Source organism: Medicago sativa, chromosome 4, assembly GCF_051527215.1.
Source record: "Medicago sativa cultivar Bolivia chromosome 4, Bolivia_mono, whole genome shotgun sequence".
NCBI lineage: Eukaryota > Viridiplantae > Streptophyta > Magnoliopsida > Fabales > Fabaceae > Medicago > Medicago sativa.
Window position 1 is genome coordinate 8,325,954 of NC_140752.1, and position 20,500 is coordinate 8,346,453.

Below are 20,500 nucleotides of genomic sequence, written 5' to 3' on the forward strand. Positions count from 1 at the left end.
TATAGTGACACTGTGTAATTGATCACATTACTTGATCATATTACTAACTTCACACTTCAAAGAAACTCCTCAATAGATAGAAACTACATCCCTTCATTGGTGATCAAATTAAAAAGAACACATTACATCAATGTAACGAATGCCTTCTTTCAAAGTGAAGCACAAGAACTCCGTGAAGAATTAAATTAATAAGTTATTAGGTACAGAAAAAAAAGTTAAAAAAAATGATGAATCCTAGATCCAAAATCACAACTTGAATTCGCAAAAACACTCGGGAAGAGCAGAGCCTCTTCCCGCGACAAACTCATCTCTGTGAACCTTCCAGAGGGCTTGCATCAACTCTTTTCCCTTAAGACCTTGTGAGGTTAATTCAGCAAATCCTCTTCTACTCAAAAATAGAGTTTTGTACAATCCTTTGAAAGCTCTCATTGCTGCAACCATCTTGTCCATGTTCCCAAAATATGTAGCCATATAGGAATCACTATTGATAGATATATAATAATCCAAAGCAGCTTTTGTATTTCCATGCATGCTTGTGAAGTCTTCTTCATTGAGAAGGCTAGACTTGGTGAATATGTTGGTGTAAATATTTGTTAATCCTTCGATTTCCATCAGACCGTCTCCAGCCGCCAGGTATATATTAGTGCTTGGTGGAATAGAAAGAGATTGAAGTATTAAAGCTGTCTCATTAGGTGTGAGGGGACATTTCCCACGTTGTCTCCAAATGCGGGCTAACTCTCCGGTCCATGGTTTTCTCTCCACTAGTGCTACTGCTGCTTCTACGGCTTTGATGGAAGCAGGTGAAAGGCCTGTGTATTGGCACTGGCTGTATGCAACCATGTCAGGCTCAAAACGAAGGTGGAGAGACAAAAAGGGTTTAGGTATTGCATCTAGAAGCTTAGAGGCTTTACTTTCCAGGGGTTTGGCGAGACGTAACGCCTTGTAACAAGCTTGACAAAGAGCAGCTTTTGCATACAAAGGATATCTGCAAAGGTAGAAGGAAAAAAAAAAATCCAGTTACAACTGTGAATTATTTCTGGATGTTGAATAACATTCCTTCTATTTTATTCTATAATTTGTGATTTGGCATCAAGGGGATTGAAGTTGCATAGCCATTATTAGTCTTATGAGAAATTGAATATTACAACCACGGTGAATTATTCTTGCCAGCATTTAATATCACATTTGAGCAGCAGACCAACACTTTTGGACTAGCTCATAGCATACATTGATACTGTGCATTATTGTTGAAAAAAAATTATAATGAAATTATGATAGGATGTCAAGAATAATACTCTAAAGTATAATAGCATAGCTAGAGTAAACTCCTAATATAGTCTTTTAACACTTTTGTCATTGTCAGATTAGTCCCTGGAAATAACTGGAATTAAAAAAGTCTTTGAAATTGCAAGTCCTCGGTCATTTATGTCTAGATGTTGCCCACTATTAGCAAACATTTCAAATTAGTCACTAAAGTTGAATACTTGTAATCAATTTGCCCTAAAAGATTACTCTTATAAGCTAAAGTTGACAAAATTACACATCTTAAGAATGAGAATTAACTACACAATTTTATTTAGGCTTAAATGCAGTTCCCCCCCTAAACGTTGCGATTTTGGCCCCCTAATAAAAGACATAAAAAATTTGCCCTCTATCTATATGGAAATATGCTCTTTTGACCCTCCAACTTTAGGGAAATATGCTCTTTTGACCCTCCAACTTTAGGGAAATATGCTCTTTTGGCCTTTTATCTTTACAAAAAGTTGTGATTTTGACCCCCTGTTTTGGGACACGTGGTGTCTTCTTGGCAGCTTTGCAACGTTTTGTAAAATTAAGGGGTTAAATTGTTATTTTTTTTGTTAGGGGGTCAAAATCGCAACTTTTTAAAAGTTAAGGGATCACATGCATTTAAGCCTTTTATTTAAAAGTTATTAATATTACATAAATAACTTTTGAGTTGAAACAAAATTTACATTAAATGAAGGGCATTTTGGAGATAGTAGCATTAAAAAAGATAAAAAGTGATAACTTTTGCTTATATTTCATTCCAAGATAGATGGAGTATTTTTTGCTTATAAACCATTCTTAAGGAAGTAATTATAAATGTCAAATCAGTCTTAATAAATGTTAACTCAAAATGCTACTAGGAGAGTATACTAAAATGACAGTCAATTTGCAGTTTTAGGGACCTTTTTTGAATTTTTATTATTTCAACAACCAAGTTGGAGATATACTCAATATATGCATCATAAGCATTGTCTAAGTAGAGTGATATCCCTCTATCAAAGTATATGGGAAATAGAAAGAAAAAGAAAAAAGATGCAGGGAATTAAAAGCTCATTCACCATGAATCTGTTTGAATCAATAGTATCGGGGATGTTTATGGTAAGCAACTAGTTTATGGTCTTGAAATTTGAATGAGAAACGTAACCATACCTGTCTCTTCTTTGGGACATTGCTGGTGTGATTGAAATGTATTTGTGTTTTAACAGAGATGGGAGAACGCTTTCAACATAATCAAATTGGCCTTTCCTTTTGCTACAGTCCACTGGAACTGGTTCTTTTGTTGCAATCTCCGGTGGTAATGTTGTGACGACTTTGACAAAGCCATTCATATGTTGCATGAAGTAGTCTACGTCATATACATCCGCAAAACCACTGTAATGGAACAAACCATACAGAAATCCTTTTAGTATAGTTCAGATAAGTGTGATATTGTAACTTAGAAAAACATAGATCAAATGCAGTGTTATTCATTGCAGATGGAAGACCTATGGCAAAACGCCAAAAATTCCACCACTGCAATCTGCCATGGTGATGCCATGGCCGATATTTGACAACACTGATCAGATGATAAGATAGGAAAGTCCAATCACTAACCAACCAATTACCAGTATTTCGATTAAAAATTGCAAATAAAACAATTCCACATAAATAGAAAGATAAATTACCTTGTTTCATTCCAATATGAAGCCACTTCAAACTTTGGCAGGACAAGTGTTGCATTTAACAGCCGAGCGATTCCCACACCGTCACAGAACTGCAATCACAACAGATTTTAACTCAATTTCAAGAAACAAGCAAAAGAGTATCGAACATCAACAAAGAATCTGGAGTTCAAATTCAGGAGTTTTCTTGAAACACTCACATCTCTTCGCATCTGATTGAGGCCTCCATAGCAATCCACTCTGATATATCCATTGGTTTCTATTGGTAGAGCTGCACCATTTCAAGAATAAAAAATAACGAAAGCAATGTCTGCAATGAAAGCCAATTAAGGTTGATTCAGAAAATAAAAAGCCAATCATCAGCCCTGTCTCAACCAACTAACTGACCCTATCCACTGAAAATTGTTTTAGCAAAATTCAATTCCTGAGTTGCACTTTTAAGTTCCAATATCACTATCGATGTAGCACCGACACTTCATATCAGTAGTGCATCTAGAGAAGGGGTGCAAACTAATTAACTTCAATTGATAATTATTATCATATATATAACATATACATATTATCTAATAACATTGTAATATATGTAATTAAATAAATTTCAAACATACTTTATGATTGTCATCTATATGATTTCATGTCTCCAATATAAGTCATAAGACTAGATAATTGTCAATTCGTCAACCCCTCATTTGACTACATAACCTACTTTTCACAATATTCATAGCCTAAAACGCTCCTTGGGAATTTGATTCCCGAGATTGTCAAAATCTTTCGCATTAACTATAATGTGTTGTCCTTGAGAACATGATTCACAGAATCTATTCTTCAAATATTTTTCCATTATCTTTCACAATTAAAAACAAATGCAAAAGACACAAATGAAAACAGGGGAGAATAACAAAACACAAAATCAAAGCATACAAACCAAAAGACATGGAGAGCATTACAAAGATGATTGACTGAAGTTGATGAAGAAAGAAAAGACCAAACTATCACGAATTTGCAAGTCTCTAACAACAAGTCCACTGAAAGTGTACGAATACGCCCTTGAAACCACTAATCTCAACCACTAGTGCAGCATAGGGAACCGCAATTGAGTGTACTGGTGCAGCTAGGGTCCAAGAGGGGAGTTATGGCAATGCAGGGTTATGTTTGGTTTCACAAATCCCAAAATGAGAAGTCCCTCATTTTGGCTGTTGCTGTCACATGGGAACAGTAACAAATGAGAATGTTTGTTTTGGGCATCGCTGCAAAAGTTTTAGGTCAGTGGGTTCAAATAACTATTCTATAGTTTTAAAATCTCAGGGTGTACAATGCCAGGGAGTATACAATTACTTCATATCGAAGGAGCATTCGATGTCCCGCACATATCAGTGTCCGACACCGACACATATGCTTAGATTCAATTACATCTATTTTCTCAAATTATTACCAGTGTAAATGTATCACTGTCGTGCGCAGTAGCTATGTCAATGCTTCACAGATCAATGTAAAGCTAAGCATATGGCCTAAATTCCAATCATTCAAAAGTAGAGTGAGTAATTCCAAGTGATTTTCCAAAAGTTTAATCGCTACAAACAGTTACAGCTATCCTAAACTAAGTAAAAACCAAACTATAAGTCATGTCCACTAAATGAATCTAGTAATCACAAAAGTTCATAAAAAACACACTTTTTTAATCTCCAAAGCTGAAAAATTAATAACAGAACCAAATATGATTCGATCTGAAGTTTTGGTTGGTGCAACATTGAATCACTTTAATCAATCTAGCAATCACAAAATTTCATTAAACAACAACAACAAGCAAGCTTTACCCCACTAACTGGGGTCAGCTACATGGATCAAATTACGACATAATGTTCTATCATAAACCATATTTCGATCCAACTCATCAATCTCTTAAAGCTTTTCTAAATCTTCCTCTGCCTCTAGTGATCTGACTATCCCCCCATCTAACCTCCTCTCTTACTACAGAATCAACAAGTCTTATGTCTACATGCCTAAACCACCTAAGCCTATTTCATTAAAAACTAACCAAATTTTAACATTCAAAACTTAAAGTTGGTAGAACAAAATATAATTTGATTAAGCAAAAAATACCTGTTAGATGCCCTTGTAGCCACCATTTGCAAGGTCTCCATTCCATGAGTCTCCGAACACTCCATATATCCACCTCCCCTCTACAACCCCACAAATTTCATAGATCAATAACAAGAAGAAAAAAAATTAAGAAAAATTAAAAAAAAAAATTACTATTGCATAAGATACTAAAATATCCAATATTGAAAATACCCAGATGCAAAGTTAGAATCTTTTTGCTTTATTAAACCGAAAAAGAAAGAGAAATTGAAATTGAGAAGAATATTGCATAAGATTCTGAAATTTTGAAAACTGAAAATACCCAGATGCAAAGTTTGAAACTTTTGGGGAAATCAAAGCGTAAAAGAAAGAGAGTAAGTGAAATTGCGAAGCTTACAGTGAGGGTTGTTGAGAAATAGGATTCTGGGAGAAAGGGTTACGAGGTGATAGCAATGTGAAAACGACAAGGAGAGTGAGTGAAACGACGAAGATGGTGAATAAGGGTTTTACAGAGAAAACGACCATTTGATTTTAGTGAAGGATTTGATCTCTTTCTAATTTTGCGATGAAGATGGAAATGAAAGAAATTGACGATGTATGAGTTGTATATTTTGGTTTCTCCATATATTTATTTTATTTGAAAAATAAATGCAACTCTTTTTCTTGTTTCTTTTTTAAACCAAACTCTTTCTTTTTTAGATAAATTAATTAATGCAACTCTTTTTCTAGCTAGATTCTATGAAAATTTAAGGTGGGATGATGTCCAAGTTCATGACAAAGTATGAAAGTAATTTATGGTTGCCTTCTTTTAAATTAGTGGTTGAGATTCAATTAGATACTTTAATAACGGAGAGAATTTGTGTCCCTTTTAAAGAGAATAGCAGAGCTCGAGTCTAAAATTGTCACTCAAATTTGCTTTTGATTGAAGGTTCAGAATAAATTATTTCATGGAGTAACCGGTTAAGAATCATACAAAATTGCATTTTAAAGTTATGTGTAAAAGTTATTTTAAAAATAAATAAAAAATATGTTGGCTTATGAGATAATAGTTTTTTTTAATCAAATACAGATTATTATTTTGCAACTGTTTCAATTTAGGTGTGTTTTATAAAAAAAAACAATAACATTATTATTGTTAAGGAAAAGTAAATGTTAATATTATATCGGAGATGAAGATTGAACATTGATCTCCTTATCACTCCACTTTTTAATTCCTCCACCCGAGCCACTAAAGATCATGAACATATTTAAACATCATTCTTTAAAGTTAGTACAATGTAATACTTTTACTACTGAATTGATGGTGAGCTTAAAATGGTCAAGTAAATGTTGTTGTTCATTGTGGTTCAATTAACAACGAATTTAGATCAAGTGTGGGATATAGTGTGGCATACCATGTCCTTTGTAAACTTGTTACTTGGAGTTCTGGTTGTGTGCATTGCATGACATTAATAACATGCAATTTTGTCTAGTAACATGACGCAAAATGACAATCCAGAACACCTTGAAGCCTTGCTACTGAACAATTTGTTATTCTTTTATTCTTCTATAAGAGAGAAGAAAGATTGGAGGCAATGGGGAGGGGGGAGAGAGATGTGTTGAATCAAGCGTTGTAGACTAGAATAATATTATTTGGGCCAAATACCTCCCCGGGTCCTTTAAGTTTCATGTTTGTTTCAGATAGATCCTTTAAGTTTCTAAGGTTTCAAATAGGTCCTTTAAGTTTGAAGTTTGTTTCGGATAGGTCCTTTAAGTTTTTAAGGTTTCAGATAGGTCCTTTAAGTTTCGAGTTTGTTTCAGATATGTCCTTTCTATCAACCTCTGTTAAGCCAAAGTTGATTTGATAGAAAAGACCTATCTGAAACAAACTCGAAACTTAAAGGACCTATCTGAAACCTTAGAAACTTAAAGAACCTCCGAAACAAACTCGAAACTTAAAGGACCTATCTGAAACCTTAAAAACTTAAAGGACTTATCTGAAACAAACATGAAACTTAAAGGACCCGGGGAGGTATTTGGCCTATTATTTGAGCCTACTTAATCTAACTACGACAATCAAAATCATTTACTTAATCGTCCTAAATTCACCCTTAAAACGATACATGAAAGTCTATGAGATTAGTACTAAAGTAGACATGAATTGTAAAATTTGATGTGAAAAATAAATTTATTATGATATAACATTAATGTACTTCAAATGTCACATTCATTTATGGTGTCAAACTAATACCCTTTAATGCAAGAAGGTAACAAATGAAATATTTTATCCGAGGAACTTGCTCACAGTACATATGGAGCAAAACATTGAGACAAAGTATATAGTACTTACAGCGCAAAACATTGAGACAATTAAGGAACTTGTGTGGTCAAAATATGTACTTTCACACTTCAAATACATTCACTTTCAAAACCCCAGAAGTGTTTCAGTAGCAAGTGCAGGTAAACAAAATAGTACCCTTGAAAAACTTGGCAAACAAGGTTTCAGGACAAAGACAAATATGCACATCCAAATCAAAACTACAAAATTGCAGTGTTTGATTTTCAGGTTTCCTCGTCCTCTCGTTTTTCATTTTTCATTCTGTTGTCTACTCCCGGGATTGTGAATGAATATTATTGGCTAACCATGGCGATAAAATATGAGTATTGTTCCTCTCCTTTCTAAAACGTGTTAAACAACATTAAAAACACAAGAAATATAAAAACATCTATTTATAAGGAAAAGAAATGAAGGAATAAGGTAGCTCAACATTGCATGTCAGGCTATAACAAATTCTATGCTTGTCTGCTATCTAGTAACAAAAACAACAATCAAACAATTCATTCAAGATGACAAAATCAAAGACATGTGAGATATTGATAAACTTCAAGCAGTGTGCTCTTCAATATCTCCATTCTCGCCACTTTCAGCAGCTGCTGCGGCAGCAGCCATCAACTCGTCGAAGTTTGCAGTCTTCCCGAGTAATATTTCAATCTAAAAACGCAATTCATCACAACAAATGAGGCTTAAAACAGAAAGTCGTAAAGCAGAATCCAAAGCCATAGGTTTGAAGGTTTAAAACAAAATTATTCCCACCCTTACCTTGGCCTTTTGGACTGGTCTGCCTCTAGAATCGTCTTTTATATCAACTGTCGAAGTCATGATTTCTGCATAAAGATCAAGCGAATCAGATTTAATTGTTCGGTTATTTGAGTACCAGAAAGAGAAAGGAGAAAGGAAGACATTATGCTACAGAAGAAGACATAGTATCTTACTCTTTTCAACAGCAAGCCCGTTGTTTTTCAAAATTTCAGCAACAGTAACCACTGTGGCAATAGCTGTAACAACAGTGTAAAAATTGAAATCAGAAATAGGAAAGACGTAACCAAGAAAAGATTCAATATATAAATCAGGAAGATACTAAGGCCCGGTTTAAATTAGTTTCCAATTTATGGGAGCTTCTTAAGTGAAATATGTACCCGGCTAATAACCAATGGAAAAGACCTTAACAAGTTTACAGGTACCTAGGATCTATTATTAAAAGGACTCGCGATCATCAACATAAAATATTATTTCAACTATTTTTACAAGTATTTGTTGAAAAGTTCATCCAAACAGCCTCAGTTATTTAATTCTGGATGTTGTTCTACTAGTCAATGTTGTTCTAATATTGAACTATCAATGTATCACCAAAATGCAGATAGGTTCAAATTCCACAAGCAGCTAACACAATTCATACTCATATCTCTATTTTCTACGTTTATGCTGTGCTCACTAGCCCAAAGATGCTATGTGTCACAGCGTCAGAAAACTTGTCAGTTTCAGCTTACTTGGGGTTTAAAGGGGGAGCAAACGTTGAAAATAAGCATGTATGGGTACATGTCACCGCATACTTAAAATATAACCATTCTTTGATAAAAACAAAGTATTTGAAGTCCTATCCCAATTTTCCGTACATAATCAAACAACAGATCCCTTTACTTTGAAATTTCGTTGTACATAATCAAACTACAGATATCTTTACTTTGAAGTTCTATTCATCCCTTTATCCTCAAATATCAGTTTCTCTATATATCACACCATTAGCACTAACATAACTGAAGCGTACCTAGTTTTATCTGCCCATGTTCAGGGCAAGAGTCACAGCAGTAACCAAACTAACCCAAACAACTCATTAAACAGCTATTCTACTTAAGAAGCAGTGTTAACAAATAGAGGCTATAGCATCACTATAATGTATTATGCAGTAGAATTTGAACAAACCGCTATTGTTTCACGACATGCTATCTAGTACAAAATACTGTCAAATAGTAGCTATAAAGGAACTATAGCATTCTAACATATATACATTTGAACAACCCGCTATTTTTGGCGATCGACAAAATTTTGTACTAAATGGCATATCATTAAACAGTTATTCAACCTGACAAGGCCTTAAAAGTTAAAAACATATATAGAGGCTGTCTACAAGATAATCATATGTATGTAGACAATTAGGTAGTATATGTAACATTGTGTTAGCATTGAACATGGACAAATTTTGCTCCGGAACGTAACATCTTCAAATCAATGTAGTTTTTCTGTAAACCATTCTTTAGTGTGTCACAATTCTTAATCTCACATAGTTAAAGTGATAAATGCAATAAATACCTAAAAACTCAAACCAATTAAAAAGAATACAAAAACCAAATTAAAAGGAAAAAAAAACCAGCATTAATAAAAGAGATTTAGTTTAAAGATTTAATACCCATTCCTAGTGCTGAAAGCTCAACCTCATTGTGCTGTTGCATATACCTCTGCAAAAACAAAACAAAACAACAAAAATCAACAAAATTAATTAATAAAAAAAACAAACATGTTCACAACAAAATTAAAAACAACCCAGAACTGAAAAAGCACAAAAGTTTCGAAATTTAATAAAAAAAAAATCGCTTACTGGATTACCTTGGCGAGATTAACGTAAAAGAAGAGGGGTTTTTTGGTGTTGGAGACTTGAATACGATTCTTCTTGATAGAATCGGTGATGTTGATGTTGTTAAGTCCTTCTGTGATTGCTTCCATTGATGTGTTGTGTGAGAGAGAGAGAGTGTGAGTGAGATAGCGGAGAGAATAGAAGTGAGAAACAGAAACCCTAATCAAATCTATGTTCCCCAAATCTTTGTTTGTTTTTGTTGATTTGTAATGTGTTTGTTGTTGGAAAGAAGTTGTGGAAATTGGGCCTTGCCCATGGGTTTTCTTGGGTTGTGTTTTGGCCCATTAGTTAGGGGACCAATGTAACAATAAAAAGCTATTACTTTTTCCACCCTACCTATTTCTTGCGTGACCTTTTTTTTTACGAAAATGCGCGTGTAATTTTTGGATTTTATAATCCGAAATGAGTTTTCACTATTTCGGACTCCATAATCAGAAATATTCTTATATATAAGCAGCAATCATCGTCTTTCCCATTTCAGCAGTTTTGAACTTTGTTTTTAAAAACAACTAAAAAAACAAAGGAAAAATGATAAAAACATGTCAAATAAAATCAAAAAGTTATAAAAATACCACCAAAGAGTTCTAAAAATCAAATAAAATTAATGCAAATTTTTTCGGATTTTTCTGAGAATATGAAGAAAAAAAAAGGGTCTAAACGATGAAATTTTCGATTTTGAGGGCCGGAGTCCTATAAGAAGTCTCTTCTATGGGAGTCTTGATTCTTGATTTTTTTTTTCCTGATTTTATGGCCAAGTTTCGGAGCAATCCGATCAAATATCATGAATATTGTTTTTTCGACTGAGAACTGCTAACAATGAACTAAAAATGATTATCCATGTTACAAACATGTTCAGAATTTGTGTTGATACAATTCGGATTATATAATCCGAACTGTTTTTCCCTTGAATAAGGGTGTGTTAGGAGGTGTTCGGATTCTACAATCCGAAAAAAGCAAGGAATGCGCCATATTTTTTGGAGTTTTCGGAATATAAAATCCGAATTGGTAAAAACTCGGTTTTTACACCCCAAAACAAGGGGAAAACTCAATTCGAATTATGGAATCCGAAATTTCCATGGACATTTTCGTAAAAGAAATAGGGTGTGTGAGAATGTGGTAGGGTGGAAAAAGTAAAAGCCTAGTAAAAATTGATGAGTTGGGATAATGTTGAAATTAAAATTGTTTTATAACTTATGACCTAAAAATTTAGCATGCATATTATACGTATAAAACATGACCTTGTTTTATAGAATAAAGTATTTACTATAGTTTAACTAAAGTGGTTAATAAACTCTAATTAGAAACAAAACGTTCAAGAAAATCATAGTTAAAATCATGTGTTAGATTGTGTTGGCCTTCAATTATTTTGGGTGTGTTTATTGAGAACTAGAGAGTTAATATTAAAAAAAAGTGACATTTGACATAATTTTTAAAATTAAATTATTTTGATCTCGACGGAGAAAAAATACTCAAGTAATATGAAGTTCGATCACGATGTACATAAAATTTTGTTAGGGATTGTTCCATCCAACCAACATTCGAACTCAAGTTTTACGAAACAATTCTTCTTTAAGTAAAGTTCGTTCACTAACAACTTTGATTCAACCAGTTATGGTTTTTTAAAAGCAAATATTATGATTGAATTAGAAGGTGTCAATCCCATCTATGTATGGTTTTAGTTTTACAAATATTTAGAATTCTGCTCTTTACCCAACAGAAATTGCTCGCTCCCAATTGAAAAGACTAAATTGCCCTTGTTCGAGTTAACTCACGCACCTTATATTCCTGCGTGACTTAAGTCACGCTGAAAAAATCACATTGAATCCCTACGTGATATTGAAACAAAACATGACAAAATGCAAGTCACATGAAGCTTTTGCATGAGAGAAAACCAACGTGAGTTAACTCACGTTGGGATTCAATGTGATTTTTTCAGCGTGACTTAAATCAAGCAGCGTGACTTAAGTCACGCTAATTTAACACTTGTGTGAGTTAACTTACGCAGGGGTATTTTTGAAATTTTGGTTGGGAACGAGCAAAAACAATTGGGTAAGGAGCATAATTCAAATATGGGAAATGCTTTTTATTGCGACAGGTTTTATCCGGAAGCATTCACGAGCGGTTTTTTCTACATTACCCTCTCTTGTTTAGGGGGTATTTACCCCTTCAAGATATCAACCAATCAAAATGTAATATACAAATGTAACATTAAATGTCAAATAAATGAGTCAATTTTTTCTATAAAAAAATGAATTTTAATAAGGTAACTTTTAATTTTTATTTAATTATATTTAGGTATACAATCTTAATTAATTTACACTATAGGGCTTGTAATAATTAAAATTTCAGATCAAATTCAACCCATCATGGTTGTGTTTGGTAACACGAATAAGCTAGCTTATAGCTTGTTGGATTAGGTTATAAGTTTGTTTTGATATAATAAGATGTGTTGGGTAAAAAGCTTTTTCCAATAGCTTATAGCGTTTTTTTGAGAAGCTATTTCAAGTAGCTTTTGAGCTTATAGCTGGTAGTTTTTTATATTTTTCTTCCAATTTTAACCCTATTAATTTAATTTAATTATTTTTTAATAAAACAGCATGTTCATGGCTTAAAAAATAACGGCCAAGTTCATAGCTTATTTTTTTAATAAAACAACTGTCGCGTTTTCTCCTTTAAAAAAAACTGTCATGCTTTATTTTATTTTTTAACTAGTTATAGACTCGTGCGGTTACGCATGGGTCACGTAACATTGTGGTAATCATATAAAAATAATTACTTTATTAGTACTATCAAATGTTTTTTTTTTCATATATTATATATAAAAAATGTTAAATATTTGAATCGCGTATGTTGTGGATTTTATTTTCTTATGTACACGAAAACAAATTTTTATATACACATATAAGAAAGTCAATAAAATAAGGGTTAATTATGTTTCTAGTCCCTATAAAATAGCGACCTTGTAAGTTTAGTCCTTACTTAATTTTAATAGCATTTTTAGTCCCTAATTTTGTTTTTTTGCCCTGCGTATTAGTCCCTACTCAATTCAAATTTGTTTAATTTATGCTTAAACTCTTAAATTTTTGAACAATTTTTTGCAGACATGTTTAGAACATTACTAAAAGTTCCTCCGCAAAAAATTATCGCAAAATTTGATTTCTACATCCAGATTTTATTACTTTTTATCTTTAACTTTTGTCGTTTTAAAAAATTCATATTTAATTCATTTCATGTCTGAAAATTCTAAATTTTAGTAGACGAACCTTTCATAGTGTTCTAATCTTGTCTCAAAAAAATCGTTCAAAAATTTAAGAGTTTAAGGATAATTAATCAAACTTTGTTTTAGCAGGGACTAAAATTATAAGTAAATTTTTTAAAACTTATGATTATTTTCAAAATATCAACATCAATGTAGTGTTTCTATTAAATAACTTTTTATTTTATATGCAAAACACCGTTCAATGTTTTCACCGTACCCGTTGTAGATTTTATGTGATTTATCTGTAGAAATAATTTTTTATGTTAATATATGAGAAAGTTGATATGATCAAATCGTAGAAACTTATTAATATTGTCAAAATATAAATATTAATATAGTGTTTCTATTGAATAACTTTTTATTTTATACGCAAAACAGGGTTCAATATTTGCACCGCTCCCATTGCAGATTTTATGTGTTTATATATGCATAAATAAATTTTTATGTACATATATGAGAAAATCGACAGGATAAAATTTTGAAAACTCGTGACTATTTTCAAAATATCAACATTGATGTAATGTTTCTATTAAATAACTTTTTATTTTATATTTAAAACACCGATAAATATTTGCACTGCACTCGTTGAAGATTTTATATACTTACTAGTTTAGAGACTCGGCGTTGCCCGGGTTAGATATTAAATAAGTTTTATAAGTTTGTGTGCACGAATACACGTGCCAGTATATTAGATTGAATTTATTTAAATTTACAATTATAATAATATCATAAAAATAAATATAAATGATGAGATGAATGTCTAATGCAAAAATAAAAAGTCTAACAAAATCAATAATGAATTAGTCCAAGTGGTAAGAGTTTTGGGTCCATTTAAACATGTGGTCATGAGTTTGTTTCGTGGCTCATGCGTATGAGAGAGAAAAATCGATTGAAAGGGAAGAAAGTGGTTGAAATATGTATGTATATATATATATATATATATATATATATATATATATATATATATATATCAAAGTATATGTATGAGAAATAATAAAATTGGTGTTTGGCAAACCTGAAGAAGGAAAAATATTAGATGAAAAGAAGGTTTGGGGTTTCTCCTTGTGCTCAAATATGTAAATATTTGATTAAGAAAAATTTATTTATTTATAGTTAACATTTGCATTAGAATATGCTGCTAAAAGATAACATAATAACTAATTGAACCTTTTTTTCCCTCAAACATAAAAACTGATTGAATGATATAGTGCTAAAAGATTAGTAATAACTAATTGAAGCTTCTTTTCCTAAAAACAAATAAACAAATTGGAGTCTTTTAATCATAAAATAAGATCGTATATGTAAACTTTGTTGAAAGTATTATGTGTAGTTTGTTGAGATATTTCTGCTACATAAAATATTAGAAATTCAATAAAAATTTAAAGAAAATATTGAGAATGAATGTGGAAGTGGCACGTGGCATAAAAAACCTTACTTTATATATATACTATTGATTGATTGATTAGTTGATGTGTAGTTTGTTGAGATATTTCTACTACATAAAATATTAGAAATATTAGAAATTCAATTAGTTGATGTGTAGTTTGTTGAGATATTTCTACTACATAAAATATTAGAAATTCAATAAAAATAAAAATAAAAATACTGAGTGCATAAGATCAAAAGTTTGTTGAGATATTTATGTTAAATAAAATATTGATTTTTAAAAATAGAAATAATAATAATTAAAAATATTGAGAATGAATGTGGAAGTGACACGTGTCATAAAAAACTTTACTTTATATATATATATACTATTGATATATGCAGAAGATTTTTTTTTTTTAACAATATGTAATATTCAATATGACAAAATTTAGAAAACTCCTAACTATTTTTAAAATATTAAGATCACTGTATTGTTTCTCCAAAATACCGTTAAATATTTACACTGCACTCATTGTAGACTTTATGTGCTTATATCTCCAAAATCAAATTTTATGTATACCGATATGAGAAAGTTGATATGCTTAAATTTTGGAAACTAATGAATATGTTAAAAAATTTAACATTATTGTATCGTTTCTATTAATTTTTTAAATATGCAAATTATTAAGATTAAGAGATAATAATAGATGAGAACAAAATGACGATATAGAGAATTAGTTAGGCTTGGAAGTGATAAATCTGAAAAATGAAGATACATGGAGAATTAGTTAGGCTAGAAAGATAAACAAAAATATATATAATAATATTTCCAAAATGAATAAATTTGTATTTTATTTTGTAAAATGACGATTAAACCCATAAAATTAAGAAGATTGTGAGGATAATTATGAAATTTTACTCGAGTAAGATTTTCTAATTTTCTTAATAGTATTAGTAGTAGTAGATTAGTAGTAAAAGTAGATATTTCAATTTGTTGTGTGGAATTGAAAAAAAAGCTGTATGTAATTATCATGATAATATATTGGCTTTTAAGAAGGACAATTATGAAATTTTGTTAGATTTTGATTTTGATATATTTTTTTTAATAAATATATTGTTTTTTAATATTTTTTATATATTTTTTTGAAGGAAATATTTGTTTTATGTATTGTTAGTAGATTAAAAAACAAATAATATTTAATATTTTAAAGTCTTCCAAAGACTTATTAATTTTGCAACAAAAATACAAATATTGGTGGAAATTTGTTATATCAACTTATCTGTGGAAGTACAAAATAGGAACAATTTTTTTTTGTAGAGAAAAAATTGGCTACACCTTTTTGTTTTTAATTAAAAAACAAATAATGTTTTAAAAATATTCCAAAAACTTATTAATTTTGCATCCTAAAAAATAAATATTTATGGGTTGAATTTGATGTGAAATTTTAATTGTTACAAGCCCTATAGTGTAAATTAATTAAGATTGTATACCTAAATATAATTAAATAAAAATTAAAAGTTACCTTATTAAAATTGATTTTTTTTATAGAAAAATTGACTCATTTATTTGACATTTAATGTTACATTTGTATATTACATTTTGATTGGTTGATATCTTGAAAGGGTAAATACCTCATAAACAAGAGAGGGTAATATAGGTCTCACCTTCACGAGCGTACATGGAAGATTAAAAAGTAATCTTTTCATTCCACAAATACCCCCCTATATGGTCAGTGTGGGAGCTAGTTGAGAGTTGTTTTCTCTTCGTGAATTTTTCGCTAGCAATTTTTCGCGATATATAGCACTTTCCTTCAAATATTCATGTCTTATGTTAATGCCCAATCCTTTTTTCATACAGTTATGTTATGCTATCAACACCTTTTAATTCACTCCCCTAAAAAAAAACGCATTCTAATTCACTAACTTGTTGTATGTTGCACTGCTTGTCAAGTGTGCACTCCAGCACAATTTTTTTGGGCTATTCATAAATATATAAATATATTATAAACAATTTGTTTGGATTCTAAAACAATCCATTAAAACTTTAAACTCAAATTTCCATCAAACTTACATATGATGCATTATCCAATGCATTTTTTTTAGTATTTTCATGATTTTTATGAATATGTGCCCAAATGAATTTTGTTTAGGCTTGTGTATCTCATTAGTTTGTCAGATGAACCTATAATTTATTTGTTTTGGTTTTGCTTTATCGACCTCTAACAACAGCTTTGATAATTTAATGGTCAAAATTTTTTGGGCATGTATTGTTTCTAGCTAGATTCTTATGTTTTTTCTTGGTAATTCATACATATATCGTTTTATCAATCTCTAACAGCAACTTTGATGATCCTTTAAATAAAACAGCTTTGATGATGTTATAATAAATTATATAGACATAATTATTATAGTTGAAATATAGACATAATTATTATAGTTGAAATATCTATCCAAATTGTCAACTTACAATAGTAAGTGATAATTACCTATTACCTAGGTAAATGTCAAATTAGAATAGTGAAACAAATAATTTCACACATGTAATATTGGTAAATTTAGTAGTATAAATACCATACTTTGGTTCATGTAAAAATACACCATTTTTGAGAAATCAAAATATATCATCCTACTTCTTTCTCTCTTGATTTACTTAGTTTATAAAGTAGTAACTTATATTATCTTATTAGTTCACTAATATCATAAAATAAGTATTTAAATATCTAAATCTTTAACACGTTATCAGCACGATCGTTTCTACCGGAAGTTTACACTACTGCTAGGTATGTTATCTATTCTGATCACATTAAAATCATTACTTAATATTGCTATGTATATCATTTATCTTTATCATATTAATATTATTATTATCTGCCCCGGTTATAGAAAACTGGCAATCTGTCAAGTGATTTATAACTAGAGTGGCTATTATTATTATTATTATTATTATTATTATTATTATGGAGGTCTAAAAACCCCATCTAATCTAATTTTTACTTTCATGCTTAATGGAGGTCTAAAACCCCATCTAATCTAATTTTTACTTTCATGCTTAATGGATGTCTAAAACCCCATCTAACTTTTATATTTAATGGAGGTCTAAAACCCCATTTATAATATTGATTCATGAGACATTATTAAATATAAATAAATAAATTTAATATGATTATCATATATATTCATTTACCATATATGTTGTCTTGTGATTTTCTATACTACTCATGTGTCCTAACTTAGATGATATTTAAACACTTAAAATATTTTTCTCATTATCCAACGTTAATGAATAGTAAAATCAACGGTCATGAACAGTGATTTCAACGGTCATGAACAGTGAAATCAACGGTCATGAACAGTGATTTCAACGGCTATGAACAGTGTATTTAACGGTAACAGTAACGGTCATTTTTACAAAACTCATTCTATAAATACATCACCTTCATTCATAATTTTTACATCTCAAAATATTTACCCATACTTACAAAATGGCTAAAATCCTTTTACTATGCATCACTCTACTTGTGGTTATTGTCTTCTTCTTCTTTTTCACCCATATTGAAGAATTAGGAAAAGATTTTGTAGGATTAGCTATAATTAGCGTTTTACCATTATTAGTCTTAGCTTGTGTGATTACTTTTTGTTTTCGTGGAGGCTTAGATTAAAATATTATCAAGTTCTTGTAATCGTTGCCATTAAATAAAATGATATTTCTATTTTCGTCATAATATATATATTAAATGTTGATTATGTTCTTCTGTATTTTAGATATAATCATGTCAAATGTTAAGCACCAATTCAAAATTTTAAACATAACTGGAGACAACTACATAACTTGGAACAACAACTTAATTGAGTATCTTGCATGTGAGGGACTCAACAAGATTCTTGAGGGAGACGATTTGGGAGATGTCCCAGAGGAATTGGCAAAGAAAAAATCAAAAGTAAATCGTATAATCAAGCACCACATTGATGATGGATTACAAACAGAGTATTCGAATGCAAAAGATCCCAAGATTTTATGGGACAAAATTAAGGCAAGATTTGGGCATCAGAAGAAAGTCTTATTGCCCTCATTAATGGATCAATGGAACAAATTAAGGTTCCAAGATTATAAAACTGTTGTTGCATATAACTCTGCTATGCATCAAATTATTGCACAATTAGAATTTTGTGGCAAAACTATAACTGAAAAGGAAAAGTTGGAGAAAACATTCTCAACTTTCCATGCATCTCAAGTGATATTGCAACAACAATATAGAATGAGGGAATTTACTGAATACTCTGATTTGGTTACAGCTCTTCTAGTGGCTGAACAAAATAATGAGCTGCTCATTAAAAACCACCAGTTGCGTCCTACAGGAACAATGGCATATCCTGAAATAAACGCCACAACTTTTAATCAAGGGCGTGGTGGTTATAATCGCCAAAGAGGACGTGGTGGCTATGCTCGTTTTGGTGGTCGTGGTCGAGGCAGAAGTCATGGTCGAAACCATTTTCGTGGTGGAGGCCGTGGAAGAGGTTATATGAATTATAGGCCTCTCAAATATGACCAAACCAACAAGAATCATCAAGGTAAAGGTAAAAACATCCAGGAAGGTCCCTCTAGAAATCATGATGATCGTTGTTATAGATGCGGAAAGAAAGGTCATTGGTCTAAAGCATGTAGGACACCAGAGTATCTGTGTAAAAGATACAAAGAATCTGTTGATGGAAAGGAAAAGGAGGTTAATTTTAATGAAATTGAACCCAAGAATGATACTACCTGTCTTGAGACTGCTGATTTCATAGGAGAAGATATTAATATGGATTAACTAATGAATTAATATATATATATATATATATATATATATATATATATATATATGTAATGTGTAATGTGTATATTTTTAAGAATTTGCATGTTGTGTGACTATGTAATATTTTCATGATCTAAATAAAATAATATTGTTGAATATGTTGTATTATCTTACCCTCTCTTTTATTTAATCTTATTTTTATTTTAAGAAGGATAGAAATGGATCATGACAAAGACATTTGCATTCCAGACAGTGGAACTACTCATACGATCCTCAAAAGTAAGAAATATTTCAACAAAATATTTCCTACTAAAGGTGTAATAAACACAATCTCAGGTCCAGCAGATTTAATTGAAGGAACAGGTAATGCTATGTTCATATTACCAAATGGGACGAAGTTTGTCATTAATAATGCTCTATACTCTCCGAAATCAAAGAGAAATTTGTTGAGTTTTAAAGACATATATAGTCAAGGATATGATACTGAAACTACAACCGAAGGTAATATGAAATACATTAATATTACTACTAATATTTTGGGAAAGAAGAAAATTTTAGAAAAACTACCAAAATTACCTTCTGGATTACATTATACATATATACATGAAATTGAATGTAATTTAATGGTAAAAGAAGATCCCAAAACTATGTTACCCTGGTTCAACAATGATGCGTAAAATAGTTGAAAGTACTCATGGTCATTCATTGAAAGGTTTAAAGCTTACAAAAGAAGATAGACCATGCGAAGCTTGTTCTCTTGGAAAATTAATAACAAAACATTCACCAGGCAAGATTCAGACAGAATCACCCGCATTTCTTGAAAGAATCCAAGGAGATATATGTGGACCCATCCATCCACCGTCGGGACCATTCAGGTACTTTATGGTATTAATTGATGCATCTAGTAGATGGTCACATGTCTGTTTACTGTCAAGTCGTGATATGACATTTGCAAAATTTCTTGCACAAATAATTAAATTAAGGGCACAATTTCCTGATTATACTATAAAGAAAATTAGACTTGATAATGCCGGTGAATTTTCACCTGAATCATTTAATAATTATTGCATGTCAATTGGAATTACTGTTGAGCATCCCGTTCCT

General features: G+C 30.9%; 3 protein-coding genes across 4 annotated transcripts; 1 reads left to right on the forward strand and 2 right to left on the reverse strand.

Moving 5' to 3' along the window:
- Positions 1–73: 73 nt before the first annotated feature.
- LOC146926003 (O-fucosyltransferase family protein) lies at positions 74–5,626 on the reverse strand. 2 transcript variants are annotated; one of them, XM_085758428.1, is made up of 6 exons: positions 5,425–5,626; positions 5,049–5,128; positions 3,149–3,219; positions 2,952–3,040; positions 2,437–2,658; positions 74–985 (listed from the first exon to the last, which is right to left on the reverse strand). In XM_085758428.1, the coding sequence occupies exons 1-6, from the start codon at positions 5,550–5,552 to the stop codon at positions 247–249; spliced, it is 1,329 nt and encodes a 442-aa protein (XP_085614554.1). In that variant the 5' UTR covers positions 5,553–5,626; the 3' UTR covers positions 74–246. The 2 variants fall into 2 exon arrangements, with proteins under 2 accessions (XP_085614554.1, XP_085614555.1); XM_085758429.1 differs by lacking the exon at positions 5,425–5,626 and having other exon boundaries at positions 3,149–3,258.
- Positions 5,627–7,721: 2,095 nt separating this feature from the next.
- Positions 7,722–10,188, reverse strand: LOC146926004 (uncharacterized protein At2g34160-like). The gene is made up of 5 exons (XM_085758430.1): positions 9,949–10,188; positions 9,752–9,800; positions 8,280–8,342; positions 8,107–8,171; positions 7,722–7,998 (listed from the first exon to the last, which is right to left on the reverse strand). The coding sequence occupies exons 1-5, from the start codon at positions 10,063–10,065 to the stop codon at positions 7,891–7,893; spliced, it is 402 nt and encodes a 133-aa protein (XP_085614556.1). The 5' UTR covers positions 10,066–10,188; the 3' UTR covers positions 7,722–7,890.
- An 8,185-nt stretch (positions 10,189–18,373) lies between these two features.
- LOC146926005 (uncharacterized) lies at positions 18,374–19,411 on the forward strand. The gene has a single exon (XM_085706847.1). It carries the CDS (start codon positions 18,374–18,376, stop codon positions 19,409–19,411), a length of 1,038 nt encoding a protein of 345 aa, XP_085562973.1.
- The last annotated feature ends 1,089 nt before the right edge of the window (positions 19,412–20,500 follow it).